At 45.6% G+C, this 25,721-nt stretch overlaps 1 protein-coding gene across 12 annotated transcripts in view; it reads left to right on the plus strand.

The window, feature by feature from the left end:
• Nucleotides 1-25,721, plus strand: part of CHD2 (chromodomain helicase DNA binding protein 2) — an 80,074-nt gene that overhangs the window by 26,763 nt on the left and 27,590 nt on the right. For 10 of the 12 annotated variants that reach the window (XM_015638714.3, XM_033516983.1, XM_033516985.1 and 7 more), the window contains 7 exons: nt 13,022-13,229; nt 15,922-16,008; nt 21,663-21,724; nt 23,007-23,129; nt 23,443-23,589; nt 24,460-24,593; nt 25,252-25,477. In XM_015638714.3, coding sequence (XP_015494200.1) covers nt 13,022-13,229; nt 15,922-16,008; nt 21,663-21,724; nt 23,007-23,129; nt 23,443-23,589; nt 24,460-24,593; nt 25,252-25,477 — 987 coding nt within the window. Of the gene's footprint in view, nt 1-13,021; nt 13,230-15,921; nt 16,009-17,041; nt 17,141-21,662; nt 21,725-23,006; nt 23,130-23,442; nt 23,590-23,730; nt 23,813-24,459; nt 24,594-25,251; nt 25,478-25,721 lie in introns of those variants that run through there. The other 2 variants (XM_015638719.1, XM_015638721.3) reach the window with 2 other exon arrangements.

Consider the following 25,721-nt stretch of genomic DNA (forward strand, 5'->3'; position numbering starts at 1 on the left):
TGAGATTGTTAGCATGCCACACCCTAATTTTTTTTGGTAGCAATTTCTGAAACTTGTGTTGTGACTTAAGGGCCCATGTCCTAGGCAAAAGGTACTGTACCTTTATTGAGGGCAGCCCTTGCCCCTGTATGATGTTTTTCCAGCTTTTGAATTTCAGTTTTTAGGTTTTTTGTGCTGTGAAAAATGACCTTGTCGGTTTAGCCATTGCTGCATTGCACCATTTTACATACAAGGCAAATTTTTCTTTGAAGAATCTCAGAAGTCTAAACTTTAACTGAGGGCCATACAGAAGCCTGGTGTAGTAGTAAATTATAGTAAATAGGCACAAGAAAAAGTTACATGAATGAAAAAAAGCTTATTTTAAAATATAAACTGGAAAGTGCCTGTTCGTCAGATACCTCTTACTTCAAATTTTATTTGAGCTTGTAGAACTTTGAGTATGTGGAGGTATTTTAGAATATTTTTATACAATTTAACCAGACTTTGTCCTGCTGATGATGGAATTTTGTATCATAAAATACACACTGGGACTGTTAACAAGAGGCACCAAATGATTTGCTGGTTTTGTTTAATGTATTTTTGCTCAGAGTATTTTTATTTACTTTTGTCAAGTAATGAGATTCTTTACAGATTTTTAGAAACTTAACCTTGATGTGGGAAAAGTATGAAATACTGAAAATGTTTGTTTGCTGGCAGTGCAGAAGTACAGTTACCAAATCGCTCATTTTATATTTAAAAGGTCGGCTCTTCCAAAAATTGGAAATTAAACTATATGCGGGGTTTGTTTTTTGGTTTTTTTTTGTTTGTAAATATTCGTGGGTTTTGCATTTTGTTAATTTCACTTGAATCTTGGCCTGTTTCTTTTTCTCTGGTGTTGTCTTCCTGCATTTTTAACCAACATTAATAAAAAAGAACTCTGAACTGTCTGTTGTATGACATGTGCTCTATGTGATGTTCAGGTGTTTGAATAGTATTCTTGATGTCCAGTATTTAACCTTCCTTAAGCATACAAACTTGAAATATGTGGGAATATATATAATATCAAATTACTGTAACCTTCCAGTATAAACTTGGATGGTGTTCTGTCTGTATTAAAAATGCAGTCACATTTTAAATTCTAGAATAAATGTGGGTAAGATTGTTTAATATGAAATTACTAATAAGTAAATTAGCCTCAGGGATTGTTGAAGCACTTAAACAGAGCTTTTCTAATAATGCAGTTTAAAAACATCAGATTTTCATACTGTGCTTTTACTGTAAATGCACACAAAATATTATGTAAAAAGTCACTATTTATAAAAATTATTTTTCAGTTTATATAATTTTTATGCTTTTTTGAGGTGGAGATTATCAACAAGAGCAACAATAGACATAATTTGTTCAGAAAATTGAAAGTATTTTATCAGTGTTGGAAAGGAATAGGAACTAAAATCTGAGCCATAGCAGGAGTCCCACAAGGGGTTTTGTCCTTAGGGGTATGAGATTTGCATAGTGTCTTAGGTGCTTTTGGGGTTTTCATTGAAAGGTTATTTATCATAATTGATCCATTTACATTTAACACCTGTTGTGTGAGGTCCCCCTTCTCCCTCTTCACATCTTTTTTTCTCTAAATAAACCTGCTGTGTGTGACACCAACACACCTGAAGTGTGGGAAACAATCGAGCACAGGATATTTGCAAGTGAACCCTGTTGAGCTTTTTTGAGAGCTGTGAGTCAGCTCAATGTCATAAAATGGGCTTTACTTCCTGAGGTTGACCTGAAGTAGGGGAAATGATTTCTAGGAAGTAAAGCCACCACTTTGCTATATTGTAACCCAGAAACACACCGGTGTCTGCACTTGACATGCTGCTGAGACCAGCTTGGCATCTGTGGAAGTACCTGAAGGTGGAAGTTGCACAGTCCTGGTGGGAGCCCTGGGTGGTGGAGGAGGTGGATATGGCCGGGGCCATTCACCTGGGCTGGAGAAGGGTGTTACAGTGGAAGAAAATACAGTTCTTGCATACCCTGCATGTCCCCAAACTGAGGAATTGACTCCCACCTTTCCAGTTCTAAAGAAATACAAAGGCCTGTGCAGAATAAAGAAAAATGCCTGAGAATTGTCCCAAAGCAATGACTGAGGAGAGAGATGGTGTTAACTCTTTGCAGTTTGTAAGCCGAGGGTCGTACTCCTGCCTTTCCAGGTGCCCAGCAATACCTGTCCTTTGTGCTTTGAGAGTAAATTGAACTTGAAGCTGAGTGATTTTATGCAGCTTTGCCCAACAGGTTAGAAGTTGTTCTGGGTCTGCTGCAGTTCCTGCTGTGTCCTACCTGTGTGCTTGGGATTTGCATAAGTAATTGAACACAATCTGCTGTATTTTCTACCATCTTCTGTGCTGCATGTCTGAAAGGCAGAGGTAGCGTGAAGGTACTACATCCATGGTCGGCCCTCATGGGAAGTGCAGAGGCTGGAGGCAGGCTGGGGCCCCCCTGAAGACCAGGAGTGAATCTTGCAGGGATAGCAAGTAACAGGCACGGGATATGTAGTTTTCTTTTCCCTTGGACTCTGTGTGTTACAGTTGCTCTTCCCACCTCTGAAATATACCCGGCGTGGGAACGGTTTGAGCTGCAGACCCTGCAAGGCTGGACAAGCCCTTGTGTCTGTATCCAGCTCTGGGCTTCTCCGGCATTAAAATATCTTTTTTGGGGGCAAAAATCGGTTGTGGTGGGTTAACTCCCAGGCCGTTTTTTGTGCAGAGCTGGAGCTCGGAGGTCTGAAATGGCGTGTTTTTGCTCAGCAGCCACCTCCCAGCGCAGGGCTTTGCGCAGCACAACACCCTCGCCTGACGTGGCAGCCATTTTATGGAGATGTCGGTACACACGAACCAGCATTTTGGCGGAGGGGGGGAGAGGATGGAAACGATCACGTTAAGCACAGACCGCCCCCGGTGTGTGGCGCTGGGAGCAGGGGCAGTTGCGGCTGGGGCAGCGGCGGTGCCGGTGCGGGCGGCTCGGGCGGGCCGCGGCGGCCGGCGCTGTCACAAAATGGCTGTTCTTTGTGCCGCACTGCTCGGGCGCCGCGGGAAGCGGCCGCGGGGTTCAAAGGCCGCCCTGCGCCGGCCGCGCCGCCATTGGCTGCGCGCGCCGCGGGCCCCGGCAGCGGGAGCAGCGCGGCTGCCGCTGCCTCCCCCCGCTTCCGCTCCTCCGCCGGGCGTGGGCCCGCTGCGCTTTCATTTTAAGGGCTCTGCATCTCAACAGTGCAAGCTATTTTGAGAAGTCACTTGAAAAGAAGCAGGGCTATTTTTGCTGCGGGATTTTTTATTTTTTTTTTTTAAACTTCAAAAGGAATTGTAGAATGCCATAGTATTCCTGCAACATTTTTTTATTTTTTTTTTTTCTTTTTAAAGGAGAGGTACAAGTTTCAGTATCCTTAAATCACTAAAATTCGCTGTTCGCTTTTAATGATTTTTCAGCTGAGTAGAAGCATTGAACGCATTTGTTACAATGCCTCAAACAGTGGGTTTCAAGTTTTTATGCATGTGATGAGTTATTTTTTAGCTGTTGTGGCCATGTGCATGTGCCGAGGCTTTCAGTTTCATTTGCACCGCTGCATTCTTCAACAAGGACTTTTTTTCTCCCTCCCTTTTTAAGCTTTAACCCTTTGTGAAACTGCCTGGAGCCTTTTATGAAAAGGAAAAATGCTTGATCAGTGCGGGACACAAAAGGAATAATGTGCAAGGAATTCATATGAATCGTGATGTAATCCGTGTGCAGCACAAAGGAGATTGTTCTTGTTTTGCTTTGTTACTTCTGTTTCACATTACCCTCGTGAAGGAAGTGTCTCATCTAATTACGCATGCACAATCCTGAGGCTTTCAGCTCCTCTGTTGTCTGTTTTGTCATTGCTGCCAGAGGTGGATACAGTATATACAGTGCTATAAAAAGAGCTCACCAACTGCAAGAAGCTACATTTAGCTATAATTCATTGTCTTCTGGATTGGTCTTTATTTAGTTAAACATCTTAAGCTAATTAATCAAATTGTATAGAGTCTCTAAAATGCATGACTTTTTCTGAATAAAAATTGGAAAATGCGAATAAAGAGCTCACGTGGGTAATTCTGTAACCCAGTTTCTGTGGCACAGCCTGTGCAGGGGCAGGGGCGTTGCCATGGCTGAGTGCACATGTGTGCAGGCGTCTTCCCAACCCCATGAGTGCCTTCAGCCAAGGGAAGGTGACGTGGTTCAGATGGCAGATTGGAGCCTGTTCCCCTCTCTGTCGGGTTGATGTTTCACCTGCCACACTCTGAGGGCAACAGTTGCCCTTATCTGCACCTTTCCCCAGTTCCTCCAGCGCCGGAGCCAAGCTGTGGCATTTCTGAGAACACTGATCCTGGCTGTGCCTTGGGAGCAGCCCCGAGGCTGCCACAGCCACACTTCTGCTTTCAACAAACACTTCCACTGGTAGCTTTGACAGGGCTCGGAAGGAGGGCCAGGAAGGCACTCATGTTTCGTCTTAATCTCTTCATCTTGGTATAGGGATAAACCAATTCCTGTCTTTGTGCTTCATCCCTCAGAAAGTTGCTCATAGCATTAGCCCATTACTGAGCTACCAAACTTGTTTCTGAGGAATTTTTGTACTGGGACATCTCTTAATTCAGGTTTATCAGTGCTGGTTTTCAGGAGCAGGTGAGGGTACCAGTGGCAGATGCAGACTGCCTGTGAGGTGAAGTACCTGAGACAGCGAGCAGGAGTCTAGGGACTGAACTGAAGCCTCCAATACCATGGACTGGCTGCTTTTGAACTCACGACAGCCCAAGTATAAGCTTACTTTGGGTGGGTTTGGCATCTTACACTGTAATTGCATCTCCTGATATGTAACCTGGAGGTGTGTGTATCCACTGTATCTTGTTTCGTGTTGCACACAACAGTCCTAGCAGGAACTGCAATGTTAAATTAGGCTGCTAAATTCTGGAGATGGAAAAAAGCTTCCAAATCTCTCCTTGCCCCTAGCTGAAATCCAGCTCAGGAAAGAGCTGATAATGACTGGAGAAAGCTTCTGTTTTGCTTTATCTCTCCTCTCCTTCAAGGAAAATAAATACAAACAGCACAGCACTGGGGGAGGGGATGGCCTGGATTACCACTATTAGATAGAAGCAGCCTTCTAGCAAAGTATGTGCTGTTCTACTGACATGGTGTCTTACATCAATCTTTCTGGTGTGCTTTTATTAAAAGACATCTGCTGAAATGCCATGTGAAGATGCTCTTTCAGCAGGTGCTGGTGTGTATGTAAAACCCACCTTCACATCCCGTAGAGGAGCCTTGAAATGAAAGAAAAAAAGCCCAGAGGAAGTTTACCCCTAGTGACTTGCAGTGAAGCTTTTGTAAGTCTGTCACACTGTTAATGCCTCATTTTCTCAGAGCAGAGAGTATCTTTTGGATATAATAAGCCAAATGTTGCTGAGTCTTTCCAAATGTGCAGCAGCTCATTTTACATTACAGCATGTGTAGCACTGCTGCTAAATTATATTTTTCAATCCCCACCTTCCTTTATATTTACCTGTGGGCAGAGATAACTTACTCTGTACTACATGTGCTTTTCTGACCTTGACTAATGAGGGTTAAAAATTAAAAAGTTTTTAACAGTGATCTCAGATTCCTTTCTGGTATTGTGGTGGAAGTGCTGGCATGGCGTTTGATCTTGGCAGGGCTCAGTGCAGTGTCTGCCAAGCTCCACAGACGGGATGGGATGCTTAACACTTGATTGCTCACCAACCTTTACCCCAGCTATGAACAAGGGTGTTGCAATGTCAAGAATCCACTGACTCCAGAACACCCGACTCTTAAGAAAAAGCTGTGTTGCAACTATTTATGTTTCTTGCAAGTGTTATTGTTATGTATAGATGATATAATGGAATTGCTAATATGTTAATTATAGGAGTCGTTTGCATCTCTCTCATGTGGAGGAATCTCTGTGCTTCAGTACAGAATTGTCACCGGTTGAGATTTGAATGCCATGTGCTGTCTGTAAAACTTAGGCTTAGTAAAGAGCCTTAAATCTCTTGGTTAAAAACAGCTTTTAAGAGTCACTTGGAAGAACCCCCTCAGGCCAGATCAGGCTGCCTTTTTCTGAACTGCAGGTCACCTGGAACCGTAAAGGAATTTCTGCACCATCGTGTTCCTGTTAATGGGGTTTGGGGTAATTTCCATGTACGCTGCATGTCTTTACTCTGAGAGGTTTTAAAGGAAGTTTATAAATGTTAAGGGATAAAAAGCACACATTTTTTCTGTACTAATTGTGTGTGCACGCTCCAGCCCCCTGATGCATCCGCATCACCACGTCCTTTGCCAGTGGGGTGCACCTGTGTCCCCTTTGTGCTGCCACTGAGCTTCAGCCTGGCTGTCCCCGGCGGGACATGGCACAGCGGCGGCTGGAACTGGGATCCCGGCGGGCACAGGACAGCCCTGCCCGCTGTCTGAGGAAGGCGTGCACCCCCGGGCTCCTGCTCCTCTCCTTGGCTGGGGCTGAGCAGGAGCTGGGAGCTGCCAGGAGCCAGCCGGGGTCCTCCCGCTGATGTGGGATGTGGAGCCCGGAAACGCTTCGCTGCCTGCCGGGGAGGGAGAGAGGGACCCTTTCAAACCCTGAGAACTGCAATTGTTCTTCCCTTTCTCTGCAGGGAAAGGGAAGGATGCTGCCTTGGAGATTATCAATAGAACTCCTTAATCAACCAGACGGGTTTTGACTCCTTTTGACCCTCTGCTGGGTTTTTTTGTTGTTGTTTTTTGGGGGTTTTTTGTGGGGTTTTTTGTGGGGTTTTTTTGTGTGTTTTTTGTTGTTATTGCTTTTGGTTTTTTTCCTCTTTTCCCACTAAACATCCCAAGCATTTTCAGCCTCTGGCTTAAAGATCAGAGAGCAAGAGAGCCAGCTCTCCCCATCCTGAATGGACTGCTCCTTTTGCTTGTTTATGCAAGAACAACGAAGTGTCTTTGTAGTGGGGGAAAAAACCCACCAGCTTTTGGAAAGTCTGTATCATTCAGGATAGCCCAGTGTGCTGTGCTGAGCTGCAGCTGAGCAGTCAGGGATATATTTAGGTCTGCCTTTGGCATTTGTGAGTCCTGTGCTGGGGTGAGTAGCAACGGCCAGAATAGGCTGGAAGCCTCACAGCCTAGTTCAGGTGGATATTTTGGATAGATACCTCTTGGGTGCATAATCCCTTAGCTGGTACAGCAGTGCCATGGCTCAGCTGTGCCTAGTGCTGCTGTGTAAATGTAATTAACACCCAACCCTGCAAGCCACATTTGCAGGCACAGGTGGGAAAAGTGTGGATTCTCCATGAGAACTTCTCACATGCCTGTTTAAGGGAGGGGGAAAAATGCTACTGATCATAAAGAGAAGTCAGGGAAATATTTTTATGCTTCTTTGAAGAACATGTTGGTAACCTGGAAGGGGCAGCCCTTTGGCCATACAGTTTGTTGTGCCCTTTTAAAGCTGGCAGATCTGTCCAAATTTGGACAAATCATATTTTGAGTATTCAGAGTTGTTTGAGACTCACTCCTAAACAGTATGAGGAGCCTGGTTGTGTTTAGGATATTCTAGTTTAAGTTCCTGCTTGGAGACAGATCAATGTTTAAAAGTACCATGCAAAGGTATGGAGAATAGAGGAGCAGGAGTATTCTTCCTTCCCTTCCCCCCATTTCTACTTTTCCCTGCAGGAAATAACTGGGAAAAGCTCTTTGACTGAATGACCCTTCTCAAGGCTTCTCACTCAGAAAATCTTTGCCTTGGGAGACAGGCAAGCACCAATCACTTTTCAGTAGACTTTCAGAATAAAATCAAGGGAACTGAAAAAGCTAGGAATGAATTTATTTATCTTCAGTGTCACAATCTGTCCTTCACTTTGGCTCTGCTGCACACTCCATGTGCTGTGTCTGTATCGTCTTGTCTATGATTACTGTGGTATTTGCTCAGTCCTCTGTGGTACCCATGTTATCTTCTTTTTATCCAATGATCTATAGCTAGAACCCATCTTGTGTTCCTCTCCATGCCTTGTTTAGCCTGAAGGTTAAATTTAGTTTAGTGCCTTTTTACAGCTACCCTGTGACTTAAGTGCACATATCAACATTGATGGTGCTTGTTTCTATTTGCAATATATGTGCACATATATTCTGATATAGAAATAGAAACATAGAATGGTTTGGGTTGGAAGTGACCTCAAAGATCATCTCATTCCAACCTCCCTGCCATAGGCAGGGACTCCTTCCCCTAGACCAGGTTGCTCAGAGCCCCATCCAACATGTTTTGAATGCTTTCCAGGGAATGGGGCACTCACAACCTGCTCCAGTGCCTCAGCAAGCTCACAGTAAGGATATTTTTCCTAGTATTTAATCTAAACCTCTAAACCTACTTCCTTTCAGTTTGAAGCCATTCCCCTGTGTCCTGTCACTACATGCTCTTGTAAATAGTTTCTCTTCATAAAAGGGAACATCACATCTATAGATCAGATATTGAAAGGAAATGTTTAACAGCAGCACAGTCCTCATCTCAGTCGGTGTATTTGCCCTTTCTGTGGTTTGTCATTGTGCTTGTGTGTCCCACAGTTTGTGCAGGTCACTTTAGGAAAACAGACCTGTTGAAATACGTACCTGTTAAATAATACCTGCACTGGCTTTACTGCTCTGCTTTGGAGTAAATCTCAGCTTGGTTCTGCTGGTGGATGAGAGTGGCTTGGAGCAGCTGGCAGCCTGAGCTGCAGAGCTGTGGGGGGCTCAGGTGCTGCTCTCTGGACCGTGCCAGAGGCCAGTGGGCTGTGGGGACAGGGTATGGAGTTGGGCTGACCCAGCAGCTGCCTCCAAGCCTGGGCTGCTCACGCCTTCTCAGGATCTATTGGATTGGAAAAGACCCCTGAGATCATTGTCCAAGCTAGTGTTACATTGTCCACTCTGCAGCTCGCCTGCACTGCCAAGTGCAGTTAATTTCCACTGTTCCTGGTTGCTGTAAAGGCTTGGTGACCTGCTGTTTATCTGGGCTATCCGGGTGTGTTATCAGGAAGCCCTGCGGGTCCAGGCAGTTCTGGAGCATGGGCTGCAGGCTGAGGAGGGATGGGGGCGGGTAGGGGCAGTGTCCCATCCACCTGCCCGGGGCATTTTGGTGTCAGTGAGCCTCGGATGTGCACCTGGGTGTCAGTTACCCACAGCACTCGTGACCTGCGGCCAACAATGCACAGGAGTTAAATACAACGGTTCCTGCTGTCATCCAGCCCCTGATGTTATCCAGCCGTGGGATAATCTGCCAAGGTCCCTCTCCAGCCTTCACGGGGTGGGTTTGCTGCTGCCGAATCCCTGCAGAGCTTGCGAAGCTCAGTGGAATGTTGCTGTTTGGATTCAAACTTGTTTAAATTCAAAACATTCACAACAGTTCTTAAAGCTGGGAGGAGCTTTGCTTGTGGGAGGGTCTTGGGTTATTAATCCTCCTTTATTCCCCTGTCTGAATTCAAGTTCTGTCCCTCAAAAGCCACATTTTAAACACTGGGGCAGAATGGTCCCAGTTAGAGCCATTCCCCAGTCAGTTCTTGGTTTCACAAATGTGTATGGGGGTCATTTTTTCTGCTGTCTCACACCTTCTGGAAGCATATCTACTATTTATTCTTTACTGAGAGCTTATAAAATGATTTTCTGTTTCAAAGATGATCCCCTATAAAATGAAGTCATATGTGAAATATTAAATGCAAAGTCCAGAGGCTTCAGGCACGTGGTAATTGCCTTTTAAACTCAGATGCCTCACTGTAAAAGGTCTTATCGCTGCCTTTCAGCTACTTATTTCTTGGAAGGAACATGTCCTTCTTGGTAAGGAGTGATTTAGTTTTGTTCCCCCTCAAGTCAGGAAAAGGCTCTTAATTAAAGCAGACTTACAGCCTGAAGTACTTCTTAGAAACCAGAGGAATGTATTTGGCTGAGTCTTTGCAGATCTCAACTTTTTTTAGGAGTTTCTCACTTCAAGGAAGTTACCAATGACCCATCTGTTGCTTTTTTTTTTGATGTTCATGGGTGTTTTTGGAGGAGAGTGGTTGGTCTGAATTCTGATTTTTGTGACAATTAATTATAGCTTATCCCTCACTTATAGTTTAATTGAAAGTAGGTCTTGTTTGGATGCTAACTCAATGGCATTAAACCAGGACAAATTCCAAAAATAACCTCTGAAAAGAGGACTTAGGTCTCCAGGTATATACAGTGCTAGGCCTGATTTGACATTTAATGTTGCTAATACATTATATTCCTTTGGCAGGTAGAAATACTTCCTGTTTGTCCCAGTGACAGTTAGGATTATTTATGGAAATAGGCCTTTCAGTTATTTTTTTATCTGATCAACATAGAAAAGAAGACAAACACATATTTTGCTTCAATAACAGGTTGCTCATTAAAAAATGTGGGTTATTTCCAACAGCCTTCAAAAGGACATAACCACTTCTCATCTGTGTTTCTTTCCTTAGTAAGGGAAGCAGATGTGCAGGCAAATACCTGCACATACAGATGTGTATGTCACCAGAGAAGTCTCCCTCTTTTCAGATGGCACAGTTCACAGCCTGAAAAAAGGAATTACAGTGTTCAGACAACGTTGTGGATAAAGCACATGAATTATGGCTATTGATGTGCAGAGAGCCTGTGTCACTGTGTCCTTGAAATAAAGCTTAAGGCTTTGAGGAACAAAGAGCTCCAGAGTGGGAGGAGAACACTAATTACTGTTCTGCCTCTAAACAAATACTGTCAGAGCTGTCTGGCCTCTGTCTTGCCTGGGCTGTTAAAATTCCTCCCAGCTATTGCTCAGAAATCCGACTGAAGGAAAAACTGTCTTCCTCTTCCGTGTGTCCCTGTGGGACATGGGATGCCAACATGCCTCAGCAGAGCCTGATGTTGCCACTTACTGTTGTGACAGCAGAGCTTTGGATGCCTCCAGATCCCGTTCCTTTGTGGAGGCCCAGCGGGATGGTGTCCTGCCCAGCCCTGCCCATGGACACCATCTGTCCCCAGAGCTGCTGGAGTGCCATTCCCAGGAGCAGTGTGGCACCACCACAGGTCGTGTGTGTGTGGCACCGCCATGGATTTCTGACCATGGCACCATCACAAGTCATGACTGGCAGTGGAGGGCTGTGGTGGATAAGGGGGGCCCTGTTTAAAGCCCGCAGAACAAGGGGTGTAGTGGGACACTGTACATGGGGCTGCACTTCTGGTTCTCATGGATAACCTCCATCCATGGACAGGGACAGGCAGGAGGGACTGGGCAGCCTGGAATGGCCGTGGCTCAACTTGAATTTCCAGCCCTGCTTGCAGGAGGCAATGCGGTAACCCCATTCCCTCAAACCCAGGCTGGGGCAGTGAAACAGCAGCCACGGGTGATGGCTGCCCCCGCTCCTTGCGGAAGGGGCTCCGTTTGTGTCCCCTCAGGCTCGGGAGGCCGCGCTGCCCGCGGTTCCCTTTCCCCGGTGCAGTCCCAGGCATCCATCCATGCCAGGGATCCATCCCAGGGATCGGGCACAGCCCCGCGGTCACAAGATGGCGGCGGAGGGGCGGCCGCGAAATGGCGGCGGCGGCGCCTGAGGGCGCGCGGGTGCTGCCCCCTGCCCGCTTCCCGGCCCTCAGCCGCGGATCCAGGGATTAATCCTGGCCGGAGCAGGACGGGCCGCGGCTCCATCCGGGCATCCCCGGCTGCTAATCATCTGTGGAGTCGAATGTAAATGTACGCGTGCACACGCTTTGGTTTTTGTGGGGTTTTTTTGTGGATTTTTTTTTTTTTTTTTTTTTTTTACTTCGGGTTGTTTTTTGTGGATTTTTTTTTTTTTGGATTGTTGTTGTTTAGGGTTTTTTTTTCTTTGTGTTATTTCTTCCTTGAATCCTGAAATCTGAGCAAAGCCTTTGATGTACTTTGTTCCTTTTCTACAAAAGTAGAAGAAAAAATAAAAATCTGTTTAATCCCTCTACGAAGTGTTCCTGACTCTTCTTTCATAGTGTTTACCTAAGTGAATCCTTAAATATCACAAACACGTCTGGCTGCCAGTGGAAAGCTGACTGGGAAAGGAACTCTCCTTTTTCCAAAAGTTTGTAGCATCATTAACGCTGTGTTTTGGTTTGTGGGGTTTGAATGCTGCCTTGCCAGCATGTGTGTGATAAGGTGTACTGAGATTTCAGTTTGCTTTTTTGGATCTTAAAATAAAAAATATATATGTTGGGAGTGATTGGGCAAAGGTATTTGAATATTTTGGCCACCTAAAATAGTTTGGCCTCTCACTGTTTTGTTGAGAAGCCTTTATTTAAGGGATACTATGTGTGTTAACCCATTTTTATGCAAAGATACTAAAAAAAAAGAGGGAACTACACCTACTTAGTGTTCTGCTCTCGCATTATTGGCTTGAGAAATGCAGTCTGCACAGCACTAATGTAATCCTTTAAAGAGGAGCTGCCCCAGCCACAAGCCTTTAAAAGCTTCTTTCTTCTGCCCTGTTGCTGAACTAATTATTTTTGTAAAAAAAAAAAGCATTATATTTAACATCATTCATGGTGTTGTGGGTATAGTGTTTGATACTGGCCTCTTCCAGGAAGAGGGTATCAGATTTATTTTGAAGCGCGCTAGGATGCAGTGAAGAGCCGTGCTGGAGCAAGTGCTTGTCTTTAATACAGCAGGATGGTCTCCGGATGCTGCAGCTCCCGCTGTACCTGACTCTTCCTCACTCCAAGACAGCCAGATCCTCCTGGTAGTACCTGTGCTGCTGCTAATGCTTCTCAACACCTACCACCACTGCTTTTCTGGTGATGAGCTGGAGATCCTGGACAGGGACTTTTGGGGCTGCACTCCCACCTGTGTTCATTGCCAGTCCTGGGAAGGAATTGCCTCTGCTGTAGAATGCCAGTGTGGGTTGGCTGGGCCTGCAGGGTCCACAGTTGCATTCAGGCTTTTACAAGCCTATTGCGGCTGGGATGTGTCTCAGGTTTGCTGGCTGTGTATTTCACAGCTGTGTCAGTGCAGTTAAAATGTAACCTCTTCTTTCTCTACCATTAGTCACTCGGCATCCGAAGAAGCCTCTGGCTCTGACTCTGCAAGCCAGTCTGAAAGTGAGCAGGGCAGCGAGTCAAACAGCAGCTCCGAGTCCTCTGAGAGTCAGTCTGAATCCGAAAGTGAATCAACGGGTTCCAAATCCCAGCAGACCCCTCCTGAAACCAAAGAAAAACCAGCCTCTAAGAAGGAAAGGATAGCAGATGTTAAAAAGGTATTACCCCTGCTGCTCTGCACAGACACGTTAATCCTGTACCCACCGCAGAAGGTCAGACAGCAGGACCTTGGTGAAGCTGTGCCCAATTTCCTGGCCACTTTGCACATGGACCAAACAGCCTCTGACCTCCAGTGTTCCCAGAGGCTCATCTGTGTGTTGGAGCCCTGCTGGTGTCACCCTTGGGAGCAGGAGCTGCTGTTTGTGGAACAATCCCTGGGGCACCAAGTAGATGGTGACAGGTCTGACTGGTGCAAATGAGGGGCAGGTGCCTGTCATCAGTACATGATCCTGTCATTTCATCCTCTCCCTTCATCTTTCCCCTCTTCTCTCCTGTCTCTCCCTCAGAAGCAGTAAAGCCTCTCCATATGATAAATAATCAGGAAGAAGGTTTGTCTAGGGTTTGAAGTTTGAACAATGTTTGGTTTTTTTACATCACTCTTCCTTTCAGAAAAGCATAGGGGGAAAAAAAAAAAAAGAGGAAGAATGAAAAAGCTATTTAACTTCCATTATTTGTTAAATCTAGAACAGTGCTTCTTCATTGTGGTTTTTTTTTCCCTGCAGCTTCCCAGCTCCTCCCTAGCAATACCCTCAGATAACCAGGTTTTCCCTCCACTTGCTGTCCAGCAGGAAAGGGGGTTATTGTGGGTGTTACTGTACATGGTATCTCTCTGCACCCTCCAGGGCAGAAGCTGCACCTCAGGTACCTGCTTTACCTGAGGGATGGAGGCACCTGAGTAACACAGGGCAGTGTGAGCTGAGAAAGAGGAGCCCAAATACCATTTGGAGACAGGAGCCCAGTGAAATGAGTTCATTTGGAAGGAGAAAATTCTAGTTAGGTCAGCTTGTTTGTGATGTGTAACCATCCTTAGCCGTGGGTTGCATTGGGCACAGCTTGCTCCTGAGAGTGAGTTTTATGGAGAAAGGTGCTGTGTGTAAAGGATAAGGAGGGAGGACAGTGCTTCTAGCTTGTGCTCCCCACAGACCTGCCAGGGAGAAGTGAAAGATTTTGTTAGCAGGCTCTCCCTCCCACAAAGCTCCAGGCTGCTGGCTCAGGTCATGGCTAAATCCTCCAGTGTTCGGACTGGCAAAGAAGGATGAGTTTATAAGGCAGTTGTGGTAACACCATATTAAAATTTGTAGTTTATTGTTGATAAGTGGGCACCAAAGGAAGTCTTCTCTCCCTCTGAAGGATTCTAAGAGCATGTCCCTAACAATAAATGCTAACATTATCCTGTGAGGAAGTGTATCCATACACAGGGTGATAATTAGGATGGATGAAACATGAAAAGGTCAGGACACCCTCTAATAAGAAAGCCTCTCCCTTCCTTAATTTCTGTGTTAATGGGTGTCTTCCTTAGCTAGGTCTAACCTAGGCATGTTGATACCTCTTCCCCTTGATGCAATTAATTATTATATTATTGTTTATTTGGTATTTGTTTAGATACACCCATGAAGGTGAGGTTAATCTGTTAGGTGCTATTAAGATTTGTCATGGAAGTTGCTCCCACATTTAAAACCCATGCCATTTAATAGATGAAAAGACAAGTTCTTCAAATGGTTTGGGGAACAATAAATTTGAGGGTTTACACTTACATGAGAGTGTACCTCAGTACCTGCAAGCCCAACAGATATACACAGTCACAGTCTGTCCCTTATCCCATTACTCCTTTAACAGAGGCAGAAAAATTGCTGGACTGCAGCCTTGTATCCATCACGCTCTCAATCCCAATCACTGCTTCATCTGGCAGCATATTTTGATTTACTTTTCCTGCCAGTGGCTTGCAGAGATATTGAGGATTGTAGGGAGAGAGAATCAGAAGGAAATTAATAGATGTAGAGAATTAAGAGCTTTGCTGAGGGAGAGAGGAATTGCTGGTGTAGGAATTTGAGGGGCACGGTAGTGGTTTGTGTCTGCCCTGTAACTCGCGTTTCCTGTGTCACCAACACAGCTCTGCATTCAACCCCCTCTGGGCATCCATTTTTGTGTTCCCTTCTCCTGCCCATCCACGAGGACAATTGCATGCTCTTACACACAGTGCATTGGACTGGTGAGGGCCTTGTTTTACAGGAAAGACCACAACCATTCCCAGCAGTCACCTCTGCACATCCATGTGTCCTGTGCTGCCAAACCACATTCCCATCAGTGCATTGGGGAGAGGCCACTGCCTTGCCTTGCCAAAGGACAGGCTATCTTGTTCCGTTTGCCATCCTGGGCCGCAGAATTCACCTTTGAAGCTGCAGCTGGCAATGTCTCCAGGCAGCTGGTGAGGCATTCCACCAGGAAAGAAATAGTGCTGCAGGCTGTTAATGACAGAGAATTACCCTGTTGAGTTGGTAGGTCTGTTCATTCCATGTCCAAGGTGTTGCCTCCATTCCTTTGGCACCAGTGCTGCAGAGGGCTGCTTACCTCAACACTCTGTCCTTCAGCCTGAGTGAGCTGCAGAGTGATTTGTGCCTCAATGGAAAGGTGACCACTGTAAAGATAATACTGAGATAAACACATGCTGCTTTAGAGAGGTGTTAAATATCCAAAAATAATAATAATATTTTTCAGCCAGTTTTTTAAACTGTCCATCTACTGGTTGCTAATGTTTTTTTGTTGATTTTTTTAAGCCACCATCCAATTTCTCTAAAATGTCAAAAATAATTGAGGTGAAGCAGGCCTTCTGATGGTCTGTTTATTTTGCAGATGTGGGAAGAATATCCTGATGTTTATGGGGTTAGGAGGTCAAACCGAAGCAGACAAGAACCGTCACGATTTAATATAAAAGATGAGGTAAGGAAAAAAAAAAAAAGATGAGGGATTACTGAACATATAAAACCAACCAAACCCAAAGAGGAAAGGGAGGTCTCAACTGCATTGCCTTGTAAACACTGAGTCCCAGCTTGGTGCATGGATGTTGGAGCTCACAGCTGAGGTCCCAGTCCTGCAGCTGGATCCTTGGCCTGAGACCTCTGGAGTGAGCGGGACACTGCGTGGGCTGAGATCTGCATGCTCTGATCTGATTGCTGGAATGGGGTGTAATGCAAGTCATGCTCTGCTGTAGGAACGTCCTGGAGAGAAGTCTGTATAATAAAAAAACAAGAATGATACCAAAATGCAACACAAATCCAACCAGGAATAAAGGAAAGCTCACAGAAACACCTCATAGCAACAAAACAGTCAATGTTTCCCATCCTGGAATGGATCCCACCAATAAATGCATTTGTGTGTGTGCAGCTTTATGACCCATCACTTTTCTTTGGTTGAATATTGGGGAGTCTTTTATGCTTCAGTTGAAGGTGACAGTGGTCAGAGCCTGGCAGACAAACTTTCTAATTATTCCTGTTTCAGAACACTGTTTTTTTTTTCTGAAGATGTAGAAATTAGGTGCTGCCTTCATTTGCATCCGACAGGTTTTCTGCATGGAGCATTTCACCTGCAGATCTTCAGGAAGGACGAGCAGCTATAGCAGAGGGGAAAGAGAACCAGGGAGGGGCATCTGTGTAGAGCTTGGGGCTTGGGGCTGGGAATCTGAAGATAAGCAGCAGACTTTGAGCAGAGGAGCCCAGTGGTGCTCTCTGTCTCAGGCTCTTTGTGCTTTGCCACCAAGATGTGCGTTTGGATGCTCCAGGGATCACACGCAGGTCTCCAGATCCTTGCTCTGGTATATTATTGCTGAGCCTTGGTGGCCCCCCAGTGCCACCAGCTGTCCCCCAGACTCCTGTGCTGGCTGTCCCGCAGAGCAGAGGTCAGGAAGGGGCTCGGGGTGCACCATTGACGTAGCTTTTGTTTTCCTTTTCAAGTTGGCAGAGGCTGGGCTGGCTGGCCGCCCCTCTGTGCGATGGCCCGGCATGCACTGTGCCGGCGACCTCACACCCACCCCAGAGCTCCGCTGCACACCCCCCCTGCCCTCTTAGGGGCCCAGGTAAGTCCCTTTTTTTGTTTTACAATATTACGTGGTTTTGCAAATGTTGTTTTCTTTTTCAAGATCTTTATTTCCTACTACTTAAGGTAAACTAAAATAAATTTAAAAATCTGAGATGCAAAAACTTTGCTATACCACAAAATATTGTAAAAAAAAAAAAAACAAACCCACCAAAGGTCCTCCAAATCACCCCCACTGCAACTTCTGTGAAACAGCTGAAATTAAAAAAAAATTGAGCACCCCCTCACCCCTTTCTTCCTAAAGCAACACTGACTGGTCCCCACAGGGCAACTTCCATCTGCAGCAGAGTCCAGTGGAGGGTGTGACCTGTCAGGAGCACAATGCTGGGGCCTCGAAGAGAGCAGGAGGAGATGGAAAGTCTTGCTTTTGGAAGACACCAAGAGAGAGGAAATAGCGTAGCTCAAGCCTGCACGGTTCTGAGCACTCCTTGCTGCTGTTGGAAGGGGCAGAAACCCAAGGCATGTCTGAAGATGCTTTTTGCCTTTGCAGGGTTAATCCTGTCACCAGCAACCTGCACCTCTCGCTTGCTGCTTGGGACTTCCAGCACAGTGTCTGGGGGCTTGTAATTGCCTTCTTCCCTAATGCTTCTCTGCAGATTAGCAAAGAGCATCGTGCAGGCAGTGTGGCAGGCTCAGAGACCAGAGCGAGGATGAGCCATCCCTGCTCCCTGCGCTGCCCCGTGACTCACCTGCGCGGGGGAGATGGTGCAGAGGTGGAGGTGATTCAGGTTTTGGGGCCCTGCTCAGTTACTGTGTCCCCTGAGAGCAGCACTCTGCATTGGGTTATTTGTGTGTCAGAAATGGTTACCTTCTGGGGATTTCTGGGCTCCTCGTGTAGGTGTCCGAGGTGCAGTCAGGGAGGATGATAATTGATCAATACCCAGACACGGGCTGAGCCACCGGGGAAGCGAAAGTGCAGCTTTGCATAGGAGCACAGATCTGCTCAGAGGCCCAGAGCTGTCTCCAGGAACAAGAGAACGTGTGAGGTTTTTTAGTAAAAACATTACTTCCCCAGGCATTTTCTTTGCAGTTAATAAATCAGCTTCAGGTTTCAGCCAGGGGATGTGAGGCATGCAGAACCAGGTGCCTTTCAGAGTATTTAAATTGTAAGGGGGGAGATTTAGGTTAGACATCTAAGGGAAATTCTTCCCTATGAGGGTGGTGAGACCCTGGCACACAGTGCCTGAGAAGCTGTGGCTGCCCCATTCCTGGAAGTCTTCAAGCCAGGCTGGATGGGGCTCTGAGAAACCTGGTCTTGTGGAATGGGTCCCTGCCCATGGCAAGGGGTTGGAACTGAACCATCTTTAAGGTCCCTTCCAACTCAAACCATTTTATCATTCCATCATTCTGTGATTCTGGGGCAGTTGAGAAATAAATGTGCCCCAACCAGAATCTTTTTACTATAGAAAGAGTAGTTTCAGATTGAAATTGGTGACAAATGTCAGTGTATTTTTTCTGTCAGAGAGAGGCCAGAAGTCACGCACCAGTGTGTTCTAAAAATACAGCTGGTTTTCTTATTGGAAAAAAAATAATCTGCTCATTTGCATTTTGGTCAATGCTTTGCCTCATGAATTTGCTGAAAATTCAAATACTACTGGTCTCGCTGGGAAAGAGAGGTTCCGCAGACATAAAATTAACATGGTGAGCTGAGATTCTCCAGCTTTTCTGGAGCACTAGGGCTTGGCCTGTTAAACCTGAAATGAGCAAGTCCTGACTTTGACTTTAGTCTGAAATACTTTTGGCTCTGTTTAAGCAAGTCATTATCTCTCCTAATGTGAGCTCCAGAGGCTCACCTGGACCTCCTCTCCAAGTGCCTGGAATCTCCATTTCTCCTGGCCTGGGCTAGTGCAAGAACTCTCATGGATAATCTATAGGAGCAGAACTTTTAATTGCTCTGTGTTGCTCTGCTTGGTGCTACAGCATCATTATGTTTGTTCAGTGTTGCTCCATGGCAAAATACAGTGCAATTAATCTGGTAAAAGTGTGTGCACTTCATGTGCTGGGAGATGGAAAGAATTGATGGAAGGAGTCAGTGAGGCATGGAGAGGGAAGGCTGATCCCTTTAGCTGGAGATGAAAAAGTTGTAAGGGGCTGGATCCTAGTCCAGCTGGATGTAGTGGTGCAGGAATAAGTTGGGCACATTTTGATAAGGGGGAGCCAGGGCTGTCTTTCTTGGAGCAGCACCTGAGCAGGGCAGCCTGAGCTCAGCACTGGCACTTGGGCTCTGGAGCGAGCAGTGTGACCCCAGCATCTCGTGCTGGGCTGACAAAAATCCCACAGGGACTGGGGATGGACTTAGCCAGTCTAGCTTGTGTCATTCGGGGAGGTAACATTATTAAAATTGGAGTTGCAAGTGATTTCCCAACCAGTCTGTTCTGATGGTGGTAGTAGGCAGACAGGGCCTCAGGTGCACGCTCTGGATCTGGCATCCCCTGGCTTTCTGGCTGTCCTCTGTGCTTCCTTAACCAAGGAATTTCCCACCCAGGAGACACAAGGGAGTGGGGAGGAGAGGCTGAGGAGCTGCAGCACGGCACTTGCCAGCACTCTGTACGGGGATGGGGAAGATGTGGGAGCACAAGGCAGGCAGATGACTCAGGCTGGGGACTGGCTGTGTCAGAGGAGGTAGGGTTGGGCTTGACACACGCCCAAAACAGACAATGCTGTCTTTGAAAAATGTTAGAAAAGGCAGCTGAGCTGCAGTCACAAGTTACATTTTTCAAGGTGGAAGAGAGGAGGAAAAGTCGAGTCATTTAGAGATTATCATCAGCTTTGTAGAGAGAGTAACAGAGCTGGGGGAAGTACAAGCATTAGGAAAATGGACACTAGAAACTTGGAAAATGGGATTTTGGCACAGAAGTGGAGTTAATTTCAAAGAGCTAAAGGTTGTATTTGGTTTTCTCCCAATGTGATCTCTGACGCAGAGCAGAAGAGAAATCCACCTCTCTTTACTTGTGGCTTGCCAAAAGACAGCAAAAGTAAACGTGCACTGAGGGGCAACTGTTAAAATCATGCCCAATTGGAAAGGAAAAGCTTCAGAAAGTAGATGAGAAATCAAAAGAGAAAAGGAAAACTGAGGACTTTTAAATTTTGTCTGTCTGTCAGAACTGCAATCTGTGGAATGCTTGGCTTGTGTTGCAAGGTTAGGTAGGGCTCTGCACGGTGTCTGTCTTGCTTCATGGTTGGTAAATGAGACAGGGATTTCATGCAGGGCCATGAAACAGGTAGATGAACACATGTTTGTAGAGGAATATGGTGCAAAAGGTGTTATTGTGCCACATGCAAATCTGACACCAGATCCAAGAAAGCTCATGGTCAGACAAGGCATCCAGTATTTTAGAGAATTTTAGTGGACAGACTGATGCAATTGAGACAGAAAGTTCTGTGGGTGGAAGGAAAATGGGAATGAAGGATGCATGTTGCAGCTCCCACCGTTTCACAAGGTCCTTGTGTGCACAGCTGTGTGAGCTCTGTCCAGGAGGGCAGTGGGGGTGTTGGGATGCAAACTCTGGTACCCATGGTGATGGACAGACAGTGCCTGGAGCCAAAGCTGAATGCTGTGGCAAAAAAACAGCTAGAAGCAGAAGATTTCCAGTAAGTGTGTGGAGCAAACAATCTTGGAGGCTACTTCTGTCATTTTAATACTTCTTTAGAAATCTCACATGGGTTTTCTTCAGTTTTGTTCCTGCCTATTTGTGTTTTCTGGAGGAGGCTAAGGAGAAGTCATGTTATCTGTGTGGTGATCTGTTTTCATGGTTGACTAGTTTTTATGAAAATGGGGTTGTGTACTACCAGCATAAAGAGATTATTTTAGCTATCTTGGTCTGTGGGAATTTGTGACACCCACTTTCAAAATAATACTGCAAGTAGTTAGAATAGCTCTAGATATATTTAGCCAGAGAGACTTTACTGGTGGAGACTGTAGGACTAGGAGGAAGGAAAGCAGCAGGACACAGCTCTGACCCATAAGGTCCTTGATGACTTTTGCTGTGGGAGAAAAAAAAACAACAGCAAGACAAGGACTCTTTTAATGAGAATATTGCCTTTTTATGGCAATATTTTTATTTCATTCCTTGTAGGAAGTTTGTGCAATGAAAGCAGAGATCATAATGCATTTGTTGGGATAAATTCACCCATGGTTTGCAATCCCTGGGGTGTTGCACACACTGCAGGTTTGCCCAGCCACTGCTGCCGTGGTGTCTGTCGGGCACTGGGGGTTGGTACAGAGGGGTGGATGGGTCCTGAGCTCAGGGACTTCAAGATAGGTGATATTGTAGAGCTCTCCAGGCTTTCTGCAGAGTTTTCTTCTTCACACTGAGAGCAGAACCACAGGACTGGGCAGCCGAGGTGGCGGTGCTGGGAGGCAGCTGCTCTGCACCAAAGTGTCCTTCAGGCTGCAGGGAAAGGACCCCGGCTCAGCCCATGAGCACGAGTTTCACTTGCACCCTGGAGGAGCCAGTCCACACTGAAGCCTACAACTTGATTTTCTTTCTTTTCAATTAAAGGCAAGTAGCGAATCTGAAAATGAGAGCCCCAAAAGAAGACGCCAGAAGCAATTAAAAAGAAAGTAAGTTTCTAAGGGAAGGGTTTTGAGTGGTGATGCTTTGGTTTATTTCTCAGAACAATAGTGGATTATTTGATAGGAGCTGTCAACATGGTGAACTTGTAAAATCAGTACTATAATAATACTTTGTATTACTAAAATTGAAATATGAATATAAATCTGTACATGGATGCAATTTTCCATTTTTTTGTTTGTATTTTCCTGCTGTGTCTGTGATGGAATCTGAATGAGTCAGGTTCGCTTTCAGTTGTCAGTCTTTCACTTTTCCATCAGGTTACTGATTCACTTTCAGAGATACTTAAAACAGTTTAATCCCTTCTCCTCCCACCTTTTTGATTAATGAGAATAAAATGGCAAATTATTATCCTCTTTTATCTTTTATAACCCTCTGTTAAAACAAAAGAACTTCCATAAAGAATGCTTTGGTTGTCTAAGCACCATAACTTGAGTTCAGTTACAGTCATATTTTACTGCCTTTTCCCATCTAAGAAGTACCTTCTAGTTTTTCCAAACACTAAAGTGAAGTGGGGAACTATGAGCTGCCTGATAGAGAAAATCTAAACAGAGCCACATGATCCTGCTTGCTTTCTCCTGCATCTTGTGCTTAACTCTTCATTTAGCTGTACCCATCCTTGCAGGAGGGAAGGTGATAAAGCACAGGGAACACTGTGGCAGTATGGATCTCTCCTGGGTAAGGGCAATGATCCTTGTGGACCCTTCCTGTCCTTTTGGGGAGAGGAGAGGCTCCTCCAAAAGGCATTTTGGGGCTGCAGCTTTGTTCCTAGATGCCCCCAGAGAACGTGCTTCCTTCCACTAATGGTACAGTGTGACTTGGCTTCACACTTGGAAACTTGAATTGGCAGGAGAATTTCCATAGCAGGAGCTCATGTAACTGTGCACATTGTGGCTCAGGCTCTATGACAGTGAACACTCCTCTTCAGATCCTTCCAGCACATCTAAAAAATGCAGAAGTAGAGAAAAAACAACCATAATCAAAGCCCTTGCCCAGCCAGGTTTGAGCAGTACAGCTCTGCCACCAGCACATGTGGTAAGAGCTGCTCTCACTCAAGGCTGTTCTGCCACTGTGTGAACAAAACCTCAGGTTACTGAAACCCCCCCTCCTAAAAGCAGAGAATCACAACACTGCATTTCCCCTGCATTGCACAGAACAGCCAAGGATACAGCTTTGAGCTTTTTTCCTGTATTTATGGCCCCAACTATTTGTTCAGCAAAGTATTTGTGTAGAAATACCATTGCCCTTCATGACACATATTTCTGACTGCAGAATTAAATGGAAAAGAGAGGTCTCTGCTGGAGAAGAGGATGAAGATGGAGGGGAGCATGGCACCAGTGGAGAGAGTGAGCCTGAACCGAAGAAAATTAAAGCAAGAAGACCTGTCCAGAGGAGGTAAGGAATGGTTGGTTCAGTCTCTTTTTCTGCCTGTGCTGTGTGGAGAGGAAATCTCTTATTTGTCACTAATGAATGTGTATTTTTCCTGCAATATTACCTTTGTTTATGACCTAGTAAACCTCGGGCCTAGTTACTCCCTCATCTCCCCATCTCATGCTCCAGTGAGCACTAGAGTGGTTTCCATGATAGTTAGAGCAGATTAAATCCCTTAGGAGTCTAATATTTGAGATTTGTGCTTCCTTAAGTACTTACTAAAGTGGATATTTACATAAACCATGCTGTATTATGGCTTTATTAACTCTTATTTTAGAACAGTGGCCAAAGCTGGTGTCAAAAAGCCCCACAAAATCCAGCGTGGGAAGAGGAAGAAACCAGACTCATCTGAAGATGATGATGATGATGAAGATGATGAGACCCCCAAGAGACAAACTCGGCGAAGAGCAGCCAAAAATGTCAGGTGTGAAGAAGTGTGGGGTTGCGTGGGGGTGAGAGCTGGCTGGGGAAGGGGGGCACTGGGGGCCCTGACTCCCTGTGTGGTCCTGCAGAGACCCTGCTCTGCCCTGCAGAGACTGTGGCTGAGGTGTGGCTCTTTTGACAGGTTCCTGCTGGGCACATCCGGGTTCTACCTCATTTTGCCATCTGGGAAGGAGGGAATGTTTACCAGTCCCTCTTAGAGAAACGTGAGGAGGTTTGCCAAATATTTCTAAAGCACTCTCAGATGAGATTAATAATTGCAAATAATAGATGAAAATGAGCAAAAGGGAGCAGCTGTGCTGGACTGGACCAATTGTCTGAGAGTGGCTGATAGAGGTAGTGCCTTGGGACAGTGTGTAGAGACAGGGTGGAGGTAAAGCTTTATCCCCAGTGTACCTTCTCACTTTTTGGGTAGTCCCAATAAGGGACTTGCAAGGAGCCTTCCAAATGATATTTTGTGGTGGTTAAACATTCATCAAAGAAATGCAGCTCCTAGGGCAGTGTAGGCACCCATGCAGCCTTTTGATGCTCTGCAACCTCCACAGAATAATCTTTCCCTTTCTCTGTTATGGCCTTGCTTCTCCTGCAGGGACTGTTCCACCTTATGAATCATCTGATGTTGGCCATGGTCAGAAAAGCTACATGGGCAAGATAGAGAATTAGTCTGATAAAGTGTAGATAAGTGTCCTGGGGAAAAATACTGAATGGATGACTTAAGACATGGTGTGTGCTGAACATGCACTGAACCACAGGATAAGTGCTGGAGAAGGTGCTCCAGTCTGAGCTATTCTCTTTGTTGGTGGGCTGGGAAGAGTCAAGGGTTTTACATCAGTTTGGTTTTGATCTTACTCAGCTACAAAGAGGATGATGATTTTGAGACGGATTCTGATGACCTGATAGAGATGACTGGGGAAGGAGCTGATGAACAACAAGACAACAGTGAAACTATTGAGAAAGTCTTGGACATCAGGCTTGGAAAAAAGGGAGGTGCGTGGCTCTGGAAGAAGCCTTCATTTCTGATGGCAATCGCGCGCGCTCACGGTTTCTCTTGAGCTGGTGCGATACTTTTGCAACTTTAAAGTGGGGCCAAGGGTTGTTTCAGTGCTTTTCATCTTTTCCTCTATGCCTCTTATTTACCACTTGTAATATGTAATGGCTTTTGTAACATATAATATTTAAAATCCTAAAATCTCTGTAGTTTATGTGATCGGCAGCTTTCATTTAGCCTGCACACATTTTAAAGACGCAGGCATTGTTCTGCAATTCCTGCTTTTCTCTGCTTTGAAATATAAAACAGATCTAGGAGAGTCAGTTTTCATAGCCCCATTGACAAAGCCATAATGAAAATAAAGCCAATGTTTTGTTCTCAGAGCCTTACAAAAGTGTTTTTGTAAAACTGAATGGTTGTGAACATTTTCGAGAGGCCTTTGAATTATACTTAAAGAAAAGCTACTTATGACAGATTTAAAAAGATTCTGTTGCATGGGAAACTTTTGTGTGCCTGCCTTATAGGGTTGCAGAATCTTTTGGATGTTCTTTGTGCTCCCACAAAAGATGTATTAGAAGAGTAACTTCCTGCTGTAGTGCAGCTGATGTGCAGTGGTTGATAACGAGGGTACCAAGTGCAGGCTGGTTTCTCTTGCAGCCATCGGAGCTTCCACCACGGTGTACGTGACCGAGGCCAACGGCAACCCCAGCGCCGACTTCGACCCCGAGAAGGATGAGGGGGAAGTTCAGTACTTGATCAAATGGAAAGGCTGGTCATACATCCACAGCACGTGGGAGAGCGAGGAGTCCTTGCAGCAGCAGAAAGTGAAGGGCCTGAAAAAGCTAGAAAACTTCAAGAAAAAAGAGGAGGAGATCAAGCAATGGTAGGCTTCACTTCAGGCAGTGATTTGGCCTTGGGCAAATTGTTTTTAGACAGAGGTTTGAGGAGTCATGACTGAAAATGTTTGATTTCTTCTTACAAAGTGTGTTTCATGTGCACTCTGGTCTCTCTCTGCCTGCTGAGGAACATCCCCCTCACAGAAATGATACCTGTGGTGTGGATGGCTGGAAAATGGAGAGGACAAGGCATGAAATCCACACTATTGCCACTTCCTAGGCTTAAGAATT

This window comes from Parus major, chromosome 10 (assembly GCF_001522545.3).
Source record: "Parus major isolate Abel chromosome 10, Parus_major1.1, whole genome shotgun sequence".
NCBI lineage: Eukaryota > Metazoa > Chordata > Aves > Passeriformes > Paridae > Parus > Parus major.